This window comes from Emys orbicularis, chromosome 1 (genome assembly GCF_028017835.1).
Source record: "Emys orbicularis isolate rEmyOrb1 chromosome 1, rEmyOrb1.hap1, whole genome shotgun sequence".
NCBI classification, from domain to species: domain Eukaryota; kingdom Metazoa; phylum Chordata; order Testudines; family Emydidae; genus Emys; species Emys orbicularis.
The window spans coordinates 368,097,083-368,108,993 of record NC_088683.1 but is presented as its reverse complement, the minus strand read 5'-3'; the positions used below and the strand labels follow the sequence as shown (position 1 = coordinate 368,108,993).

Genomic DNA, 11,911 nt, shown 5'->3' with positions numbered 1-11,911 from the left:
AACCAGTAGACTGATAGGGGTGGGGAGTGACATGACTGTGATGATGCTGTCACCCTAATGCCTAACAGCTAGAGATTGGCTTGTGCCCTGAAACACATGGGGGTATAGGCTTTCCAAAATCTTTATTTAGCTGTAAGAATTATAACTGGATAGTCTCACAATGCATGTCAATGTCCAAATTCTTCCTGATTCTTCCTTAACTCATGGCCTCAACTAGTAATTACCTGTATATCAGTATTTTAGAGTTTGAATTTGCCACATTTTAGTGTCACTCAAAGCCCACTTGAACTTTTGTTGTAAGACAGGGGGATCACATTCTCGATGTAATCTGTACCAGTCTGTATTTTACCGACTTTTCCCATGTCCCCTCTAATTCATCTCCTTTGTAAGGTAACAATCCCCGTGTTTTCAAACTCCCTCTGTATCAGAGTTTCCCAGGGCCCTAAAGCATTCTCCTTGACCTTGCCTCAATCCCTCTAGCTCTGCAATATCCTGTGTGAGAAGAGTGCCCAGTACTACACAGAGGAGTCCAGAAGAGCATGTAATATTGACTTGACTCATCTCATGGCATTATATTTTCTGCACAATTTCCCACCCCACTGCTCCTGGATCCCAGTGTTTTGCTTAGTTTCTGTTTGTGCTTGCACTACGGTTAGGGTTTCCCAGAGCTGTGTACCATGACGCCCAGATCCCTGTCCTGGGCTCATACATTTAAATTAGAATCTTCTTAGGTGTTTGAGGAATTCAAGCTTTTCCCTCGAATGGGCAAACACATTTCAGTTAATGACACCAAAGTTCATCTGCCAGCATGCTGCCCATTCACGGGATTTGGTTAGCTCCCTCTAAGGAATTTTCTGAAGTTGACTATGATGAAAATAATATGGTAAATCTTGCCACCTCACTGGTTAACCCCTTTTCTATATTGTTAATAATTATAAATAGTTACCATACTATTTGTTATAAACTGTGTAACCCCCTCGCTGTGCTTGTCTCCATTCACAGGAACCTGGAGCATTTCTGAGCCTGATCGACGCATCGGCCACCTCATGGCAGATTTCAACTTCACCCCTTCTGATTCTTCAATATTCATCCTAACTGGCATACCTGGCCTGGAAGCTGCCCACATCTGGATTTCCATCCCTTTCTCTATGGTCTACATTATGGCCCTGTTGGCAAATTTCACAGTTCTGTTTGTTGTAGGCAAAGAGCAGTCCCTGCACAAGCCGATGTACCTGTTGCTCTGCATGCTGGCACTCACAGACATCACCACATCTACCTCCTTCATGCCAAAGGCACTGTGTATATTTTGGTTCAATTTGAAAAGCATTACTGTGAAGGGATGCCTCACCCAGATGTTCTTCTTTCATGCACTTTCTAATGTGCACTCAGCCATCCTAGTGACAATGGCTTTTGATCGCTATGTTGCCATATGTAACCCTCTAAGATATGCTACCATCCTCACCAATGCACGAATAGCTAAGCTAGTGCTGGTGGGTTTGATAAGAGCTGTTCTCTTCCTTCTGCCCCTGCCCCTGCTTCTGAGCAGGCAGCCTTTCTGTGCCAACCGCATTATCCCCCACACGTACTGTGACCATAATGCTGTGGCAAAGATGTCATGTGGGGACATCACAGTCAGCAGAGTGTACGGCTTGGTGATAGCGTTTATACTCATTGGGTTAGATGTGACGCTCATTGGCCTGTCCTATGGTCTGATCATCAGGGCCATCCGCAGAATCTCCTCCAAGAAAGCCAACCACAAAGCCCTCAACACCTGCTCAGCCCACATCTGTGTGATACTGATGGCTTATCCTCTTGGACTCTTCTCCAGTCTGTCACACAGGTTTGGTAATGGCGTCGCTCCACACGTTCAGGTCATCTTGTCGAACGTCACTTACCTCATTCCCCCCATGCTTAACCCTATCATTTATGGGGTGAAAACCAAAGAGCTTCGTGACAAAGTGGTCAAATACATCTGCAGAATTCACTCACCTCATGCTACTGACTTTAAACCCGCATGACAAGAAAGAGTTTTGGAACTGCACTATGTTGCCCTTTATTTGAGGGGTGTTTACCCCAGAATTTGATCAAGCTAATTACAACCATATGATGTGCACTGGCCACAATGAATTAATAAAATAGAACACCACATAGTTAAGGGTTGATTAGAAAGCAGGCTTTTAGATGCAAGGTCAAAATCTAGCAGGCAATTTCTGCTAATTGCAATGGGAGAAGTGGACGGACAAGTAAATTAGTGAGAATGAGAGAAGATAAATGGATGAAAACCTTGAGTCTAGACTCCTCTGATGTTAGAAGTTTATTGAAAGTTAGTAAAAGTGATGATCCAGGTGTGGTCACTATGACCTCTGTGTTTTGTAGAAGTTATAAAAGATTAGCTAATATATTGCACTTCACAGCAGTCCTCTGAAGCCATCTTGAGAGACCTTTTTCCTGACACCCTTTCCCCCCAGCGGTTGACCAACTGGCCACTCAATTCCTTTCCAGATGTTAAGTAAATATCTGGGATGTTCTAGACATATTACTTCTGTCTGTGTGTGCTTCAATCTAATAAACTGAAGTGTTAGACAAGAGCATGCTGACTTGCATTTAATCCTTGATCAGACAGAATTTCTGTGTTCTCATTGATTTATTCTGACCTGGAGTAAAATAGTTACGTTACCTCTGCTGGAAGTTCTGAAAACCCTGGGTTACAGACTGCTGTGTTAAACTACAACATCGGCTTGGAGTCAAATAACTTACCGCTTTGTGCAGTCAATTTTGGAGTGGCTTTTAGCTGGACGTTTCAAAACACGCACTAACTATTCCATTGTCAAAGACACACACTAACCATTCCCATTGTCAAAAATATCAAAAGTAGGTGTCGAGATTTCATCTTGGAGTTTGGGAAACTCTGAACAAAAAGTAGATCACTTTTAGGTTGAAAGTCTCAAACACATGGATGTTGCAGAGGCAAAAGATTTTAGAGAACTTGGTTTGTTTGCTCCTGCATTGCAGTTGCTACCTTTTGGCAATGCTACAGTTGACAGTCTGTTTTCTCAGATGAACTTGATAAAAACAAATCTGTGCAGCAAGATGGAAGAAGAACTTTTAGAATACACTGCTCCTGTTAGCATGTAGATGCAACGACGCCAAATCTGTGAAGAGTTGCACCAATGTAAGAAATGATTGCACTGATTGTTTTGGGTGACTTCTGGCCAATTTTTAACACCGCTATTCACCATTTTTGTTTGAAATGCCTGCCAACCCTCAATCGGGATACAAGTACCAGTACTGGGGTTTTGATTTTGAATTTAATTGTCATCTCATAGCTTTGTTGCTAATGTGTACAAACACCTACTGGGTCTTCCAGCTTTCTTTTTAAATCAAACCTTTACTTGGTATCTAATGAAAGCTTTCCTTTGTTATTTGATGTACATACCAATGTGTTAATAAAAAGACCCCTTTGTTTGAAGAAGTAGATGAGCTACTTTTGGGTTGGTATATAAGTGATTTGGGGCTATTAATTGAATAGAAATCTGGCTAACCTGCCCAGCTCAGGCTGAGGTAAATTTAGAGCAGCAGCAGCCAGAAACAAAAGGACCTGAGAAGCAGCCCAGAAGGCAGAGCAGAGCAGCAGTGCTGAGGCAGAGCTAGCGATCTGCAGCTGGAGCAGAGTAGAACCAGGAGCTGGGTCGGCGCAGACCAGCTGTGCTTACAGGGAGAGAGAGCTGAGCTACAGCGGGGAGCTGTGGGGCCAGATACAGGATAGTGGATGCCGGCCGTGCCAAAAGTAACATGGCAGCCGAGCACAAGGAGCAGCTGGGAAGAGCAAGGTGGGGCCATGGGCAGAGGGCCCAGTACAGAGTGACGTCACCAGAGAAGAAGGCCTTCAAGACTGGACTCAGAATGAGAGACATGAAACTGTTGGGAGAGCAGCTGCTGGGGACAAGGGTCCTGCCACCTAGAGCGTATGGCTGTGTGGCAACTTTGAGGTGTCTGACCCATGCTATCACCGCAGCACAGACAGGGTCTGGGCAGGAGGCCTGGGACAGATGAGAAACTGACAGTGAGCTTTCCTTACATCGCAGAGACAGTTGTTTATGATGTCCCTGTGCCCACAGAGCGAGGTGCCTTGTTTCCTTGAACCTTTCCCATGTTTTCCTTATTTTTCTTACAGTTGCTTTTTAATGAACACCCTCTCCCCTGGTTCTTGTCACACAGACAGAGAGCAGACCAGACGTCCAGAATGCAGACAATACGATGCTTATTGGGGTTAGTTTCCAAGTCAGTATATTCCAAAGCCCTTCACATCAGTCGGGCTTATCTCTATGTACCGACAGAGTCTGTTTCCCAGTGTTCCATTCCCAGCTCTGATACCAGAGATCCTTAACCCCGTGTCCCTGTTCCCCATTTCCCTGTTCCCAACTCCCAATTCCTATTTTGCAGTCTCATTTCCCATTCCACATTCCTGCCTCCTTCTCATTTGCAGGCCCAAATATGCATGCACTGCACATCCCTTACAACTTATGGTCATGTTCCATTCTGGAGATTCATGATATGGGGTCTTTGTCCCACCTCTTTTGTACACCATGGGATGTGTAAGGAGTAAGGTTGTGTTCTGGCCAAGTCCACGCTTTTTTTTGGCATTTAGTGTTTCTTATCCCTCCCCACTCCCAGTCCTCCTTGCTCCTCCTACCTGGTTGCTTGACCTTGCCTTTAGAGTTCAGCGAGACTTCGAGTGTGCGCTTCTATATGACATTTCCAGTAACACTTTATTTCCTTCTCTTCTGTCTTCTCACCCAGTCTGCTTGTGGGAAGATGTAAAACACAGTCTCTTTCTCCTATGTTTACATCTATTAGAATAAGATATAAAAGTATCAAAAAGTCAAACCCACAATTTTATCTCAGGTACACAAACAGGTTAATGTGCTAACACTTCCTCTTAGGTTAGTTTTGTTTTTCTCATTGTGATCCAAAGAAAGATTCTGGAGACGGTAAATTCTGTTTCAAAACTACTACAGCTCAGAGACACAGACCTATACAAAGCAGCAGTATTACTTCCCAGAGCCACTGAACTTGTAGCTACATTTTAAATGGGGTTCAACGAAGCCAAACATTTAGCAATTAAATTATCAGGAAAATGGGGCAGTCTGCAGAGAAGTTCTTGAGAATGGCAAAAAGGCCGGGGAGCAGCTCCTTTTGTGGTAAACCAGGGAGGAGAGCAGACCTGCTACCGGCCATTCCAGGGGAGATGAGCGGAGGGAAGGCAGAATCTCCCCCTTTCTTACCTAGGGAGATGGTGGAATCTCCATCCTTACAGGTTTTGTTCCAGACCAGCTTGACAGAGCCCTGGCTGGGATGATTTAGTTGGGGTTGTAAGGATGCTGGCTTTGGTGGGACACCTCTGAGAGTGTCAAATCTGTACAAATTGCTTTAAGCAGGGAAATTCAATCCAAAGCTGGGGTTCCTTTGCACACCAAGGCAAACCAAACCAGCCAAACAGAGAAGAGTTTGGTTTACCCCTCTTCCTAACCATAAGTCACACAAGCAATTCTCTAAGACACTCCAGTTTCCCAATATCACCACCAGGGCCACTCGTTATGGGGACGAATGGTTATGAAAACCAATACCCCAGTAAAAGAAAAAAGGTTCTCCTGATCCCAAAGGACCCAGGTTAATATACAAATCAGCTCTTACCCACAAATCACACTGTTGCCAGCCCTTTAGAATCTAAAATCTAAAGATATATTCATAAAAGGAAAAGATGCAGATGAGAGTAATAATTGGTTAAATGGAATCAATTACATACAGTAATTCAAAGTTCTTGGTTCATGCTTATAGCAGTGATGTAATAAGCTGCCGGTTCAAATCAAGTCTCTAGAGTACATCCACACCTGGGATTGGTCAATCATTCCTTTGTTTACAGCTTCAGTTTCTAGCAAAGTCCCTCCAGAGGTAAGAAGCAGGATAGAAGACAAGATGGAGATGAGGCAGCTGCCTTTTAATAAGGCTACCTCAGAATCAAAACACATTGATATACATGTACATAGCCAATATTCATAACTTCAACTACAAAATGATACACCCATACAGATAGTATAATAATAATCAGCAAATCAGAACCTTTCCATAGACGACAACATTTGTACAATATTTGCTGCAAATATATAACAGTGGTTATATGGTCTCAGGTTATATTAATAACATCACAGGGGTTTCTTCTGCTTTGAGCAGGCATTGGACTAGATGACCTCCTGAGGTCTCTTTCAACCCTAATCTTCTATCATAGAATCATAGAATATCAGGGTTGGAAGGGACCTCAGAAGGTCATCTAGTCCAACCCCCTGCTCAAAGCAGGACCAATTCCCAACTAAATCATCCCAGCCAGGGCTTTGTCAAGCCTGACCTTAAAAACCTCCAAGGAAGGAGACTCCACCACCTCCCTAGGTAACGCATTCCAGTGCTTCACCACCCTCCTAGTGAAATAGTGTTTCCTAATATCCAACCTAGACCTCCCCCACTGCAACTTGAGACCATTGCTCCTTGTTCTGTCATCTGCCACCACTGAGAACAGCTGAGCTCCATCCTCTTTGGAACCCCCCCTCAGGTAGTTGAAAGCAGCTATCAAATCCCCACTCATTATTCGCTTCTGGAGACTAAACAATCCCAGTTCCCTCAGCCTCTCCTCATAAGTCATGTGCTCCAGACCCCTAATCATTTTTGTTGCCCTCCGCTGGACTCTTTCCAATTTTTCCACATCCTTCTTGTAGTGTGGGACCCAAAACTGGACACAGTACTCCAGATGAGGCCTCACCAATGTCGAATAAAGGGGAACGATCACGTTCCTCGATCTGCTGGCAATGCCCCTACTTATACAGGCCAAAATGCCGTTAGCCTTCTTGGCAACAAGAGCACACTGTTGACTCATATCCAGCTTCTCGTCCACTGTGACCCCTAGGTCCTTTTCTGCAGAACTGCTACCTAGCCATTCGGTCCCTAGTCTGTAGCAGTGCATGGGATTCTTCCGTCCTAAGTGCAGGACTCTGCACTTGTCCTTGTTGAACCTCATCAGGTTTTTTTTGGCCCAATCCTCTAATTTGTCTAGGTCCCTCTGTATCCGATCCCTACCCTCTAGTGTATCTACCACGCCTCCCAGTTTAGTGTCATCTGCAAACTTGCTGAGTGTGCAGTCCACACTATCCTCCAGATCATTAATAAAGATATTAAACAAAACCGGCCCCAGGACCGACCCTTGGGGCACTCCGCTTGAAACCGGCTGCCAACTAGACATGGAGCCATTGATAACTACCCATTGAGCCCGAAGATCTAGCCAGCTTTCTATCCACCTTACAGTCCATTCATCCAGCCCATACTTCTTTAACTTGGTGGCAAGAATACTGTGGGAGACCGTATCAAAAGCTTTGCTAAAGTCAAGGAATAACACATCCACTGCTTTCCCCTCATCCACAGAGCCAGTTATCTCATCATAGAAGGCAATTAGGTTAGTCAGGCACGACTTCCCCTTGGTGAATCCATGCTGACTGTTCCTGAACACTTTCCTCTCCTCTAAGTGTTTCATAATTGATTCCTTGAGGACCTGCTCCATGATTTTTCCAGGGACCGAGGTGAGGCTGACTGGCCTGTAGTTCCCTGGATCCTCCTCCTTCCCTTTTTTTAAAGATGGGCACTACATTAGCCTTTTTCCAGTCATCTGGGACCTCCCCCGATCGCCATGAGTTTTCAAAAATAATGGCTAATGGCTCTGCAATCTCATCCGCCAACTCCTTTAGCACCCTCGGATGCAGTGCATCCGGCCCCATGGACTTGTGCACGTCCATTTTTTCTAAATAGTCCCGAACCACTTCTTTCTCCACAGAGGGCTGGTCACCTTCTCCCCATATTGCTCTGCTCAGTGCAGCAGTCTGGGAGCTGACCTTGTTCGTGAAGACAGAGGCAAAAAAATCATTGAGTACATTAGCTTTTTCCACATCCTCGGTCACTAGGTTGCCTCCCTCATTCAGTAAGGGACCCACACTTTCCTTGATTTTCTTCTTGTTGTTAACATACCTGAAGAAACCCTTCTTGTTACTCTTAACATCTCTTGCTAGCTGCAGCTCCAAGTGTGATTTGGCCTTCCTGATTTCACTCCTGCATTCCTGAGCAATATTTGTATACTCCTCCCTGGGTTCCACGACCACCACTCCCAAGAGGAGGAGGAGGGTGGTGGTGGTCGGGGACTCCCTCCTCAGGGGGACTGAGTCATCTATCTGCCGCCCCGACCGGGAAAACCGAGAGGTCTGCTGCTTGCCAGGAGCTAGGATACACGATGTGACAGAGAGACTGCCGAGACTCATCAAGCCCTTGGATCGCTACCCCTTCCTGCTTCTCCATGTGGGCACCAATGATACTGCCAAGAATGACCTTGAGCGGATCACTGCAGACTACGTGGCTCTGGGAAGAAGGATAAAGGAGTTTGAGGCGCAAGTGGTGTTCTCGTCCATCCTCCCTGTGCAAGGAAAAGGCCTGGGTAGAGACCATCGAATCGTGGAAGTCAATGAATGGCTACGCAGGTGGTGTCGGAGAGAAGGCTTTGGATTCTTCGACCATGGGATGGTGTTCCAAGAAGGAGGAGTGCTGGGCAGAGACGGGCTCCACCTAACGAAGAGAGGGAAGAGCATCTTCGCCAGCAGGCTGGCTAACCTAGTGACGAGGGCTTTAAACTAGGTTCACCGGGGGAAGGAGACCAAACCCCTGAGGTAAGTGGGGAAATGGGATCCTGGGAGGAAGCACAAGCAGGAGAGCGCAAGAGGGGAGGACTCCTGTCTCATGCTGAGAAAGAGGGACGATCGATGAGTTATCTTAAGTGCCTATACACAAATGCAAGAAGCCTGGGAAACAAGCAGGGAGAACTGGAAGTCCTGGCACAATCAGGGAACTATGATGCGATTGGAATAACAGAGACTTGGTGGGATAACTCACATGACTGGAGTACTGTCATGGACGGAAATAAAATGTTCAGGAAGGACAGGCAGGGCAGAAAAGGTGGGGGAGTTGCGTTGTATGTAAGAGAGGAGTATGACTGCTCAGAGCTACAGTATGAAACTGCAGAAAAACCTGAGAGTCTCTGGATAAAGTTGAGAAGTGTGAGCAACAAGGGTGATGTCGTGGTTGGAGTCTGCTATAGACCACCAGACCAGTGGGATGAGGTGGATGAGGCTTTCTTCTGGCAACTAGCAGAAGTTGCTAGATCGCAGGCCCTGGTTCTCATGGGAGACTTTAATCACCCTGATATCTGCTGGGAGAGCAATACAGCGGTGCACAGACAATCCAGGAAGTTTTTGGAAAGTGTAGGGGACAATTTCCTGGTGCAAGTGCTGGAGGAACCAACTAGGGGCAGAGCTTTTCTTGACCTGCTGCTCACAAACAGGGAAGAATTAGTAGGGGAAGCAAAAGTGGATGGGAACCTGGGAGGCAGTGACCATGAGATGGTCGAGTTCAGGATCCTGACACAAGGAAGAAAGGAGAGCAGCAGAATACGGACCCTGGACTTCAGAAAAGCAGACTTTGACTCCCTCAGGGAACAGATGGGCAGGATCCCCTGGGAGAATAACATGAAGGGCAAAGGGGTCCAGGAGAGCTGGCTGTATTTTAAAGAATCCTTATTGCGGTTGCAGGAAAAAAACATCCCGATGTGTAGAAAGAATAGTAAATATGGCAGGCGACCAGCTTGGCTAAACAGTGAAATCCTTGCTGAACTTAAACGCAAAAAAGAAGCTTACAAGAAGTGGAAGATTGGACAAATGACCAGGGAGGAGTATAAAACTATTGCTCAGGCATGCAGGAATGAAATCAGGAAGGCCAAATCACACTTGGAGTTGCAGCTAGCAAGAGATGTTAAGAGTAACAAGAAAGGTTTCTTCAGGTATGTTAGCAACAAGAAGAAAGTCAAGGAAAGTGTGGGCCCCTTACTGAATGTGGGAGGCAACCTAGTGACCGAGGATGTGGAAAAAGCTAATGTACTCAATGATTTTTTTGCCTCTGTCTTCACAAACAAGGTCAGCTCCCAGACTGCTGCACTGGGCAGCACAATATGGGGAGAAGGTGACCAGCCCTATGTGGAGAAAGAAGTGGTTCGGGACTATTTAGAAAAACTGGATGTGCACAAGTCCATGGGGCCGGATGCGCTGCATCCGAGGGTGCTAAAGGAGTTGGCGGATGAGATTGCAGAGCCATTAGCCATTATTTTTGAAAACTCATGGCGATGGGGGGAGGTCCCGGATGACTGGAAAAAGGCTAATGTTGTGCCCATCTTTAAAAAAGGGAAGAAGGAGGATCCGGGCAACTACAGGCCAGTCAGCCTCACCTCAGTCCCTGGAAAAATCATGGAACAGGTCCTCAAGGAATCAATTATGAAACACTTAGAGGAGAGGAAAGTGATCAGGAACAGTCAGCATGGATTCACCAAAGGGAAGTCGTGCCTGACTAACCTAATTGCCTTCTATGATGAGATAACTGGCTCTGTGGATGAGGGGAAAGCAGTGGATGTGTTATTCCTTGACTTTAGCAAAGCTTTTGATACAGTCTCCCACAGTATTCTTGCCGCCAAGTTAAAGAAATATGGGGTGGATGAATGGACTGTAAGGTGGATAGAAAGCTGGCTAGATCGTCGGGCTCAACGGGTAGTGATCAATGGCTCCATGTCTAGTTGGCAGCCGGTTTCAAGCGGAGTGCCCCAAGGGTCGGTCCTGGGGCCGGTTTTGTTTAATATCTTTATTAATGATCTGGAGGATGGTGTGGACTGCACTCTCAGCAAGTTTGCAGATGACACTAAACTAGGAGGCGTGGTAGATACACTAGAGGGTAGGGATCGGATACAGAGGGACCTAGACAAATTAGAGGATTGGGCCAAAAAAAACCTGATGAGGTTCAACAAGGACAAGTGCAGAGTCCTGCACTTAGGACGGAAGAATCCCATGCACTGCTACAGACTAGGGACCGAATGGCTAGGTAGCAGTTCTGCAGAAAAGGACCTAGGGGTCACAGTGGACGAGAAGCTGGATATGAGTCAACAGTGTGCTCTTGTTGCCAAGAAGGCTAACGGCATTTTGGGCTGTATAAGTAGGGGCATTGCCAGCAGATCGAGGAACGTGATCGTTCCCCTTTATTCGACATTGGTGAGGCCTCATCTGGAATACTGTGTCCAATTTTGGGCCCCACACTACAAGAAGGATGTGGAAAAATTGGAAAGAGTCCAGCGGAGGGCAACAAAAATGATTAGGGGTCTGGAGCACATGACTTATGAGGAGAGGCTGAGGGAACTGGGATTGTTTAGTCTCCAGAAGAGAAGAATGAGGGGGGATTTGATAGCAGCCTTCAACTACCTGAAGGGAGGTTCCAAAGAGGATGGAGCTCGGCTGTTCTCAGTGGTGGCAGATGACAGAACAAGGAGCAATGGTCTCAAGTTGCAGTGGGGGAGGTCCAGGTTGGATATTAGGAAACACTATTTCACTAGGAGGGTGGTGAAGCACTGGAATGCGTTACCTAGGGAGGTGGTGGAGTCTCCTTCCTTGGAGGTTTTTAAGGCCCGGCTTGACAAAGCCCTGGCTGGGATGATTTAGTTGGGAATTGGTCCTGCTTTGAGCAGGGGGTTGGACTAGATGACCTCTTGAGGTCCCTTCCAACCCTGATATTCTATGATTCTATGATTCTATGATTCATTTGTCCAATCTTCCACTTCTTGTAAGCTTCTTTTTTGTGTTTAAGATCAGCAAGGATTTCACTGTTTAGCCAAGCTGGTCGCCTGCCATATTTACTATTCTTTCTACACATCGGGATGGTTTGTTCCTGCAACCGCAATAAGGATTCTTTAAAATACAGCCAGCTCTCCTGGACCCCTTTGCCCTTCATGTTATTC

At 46.1% G+C, this 11,911-nt stretch overlaps 1 protein-coding gene across 1 annotated transcript; it reads left to right on the top strand.

Moving 5' to 3' along the window:
- Window positions 1-1,046: 1,046 nt before the first annotated feature.
- LOC135874186 (olfactory receptor 52P1-like) lies at window positions 1,047-2,018 on the top strand. The gene has a single exon (XM_065398941.1). It carries the CDS (start codon window positions 1,047-1,049, stop codon window positions 2,016-2,018), a length of 972 nt encoding a protein of 323 aa, XP_065255013.1.
- Window positions 2,019-11,911: the final 9,893 nt, after the last annotated feature.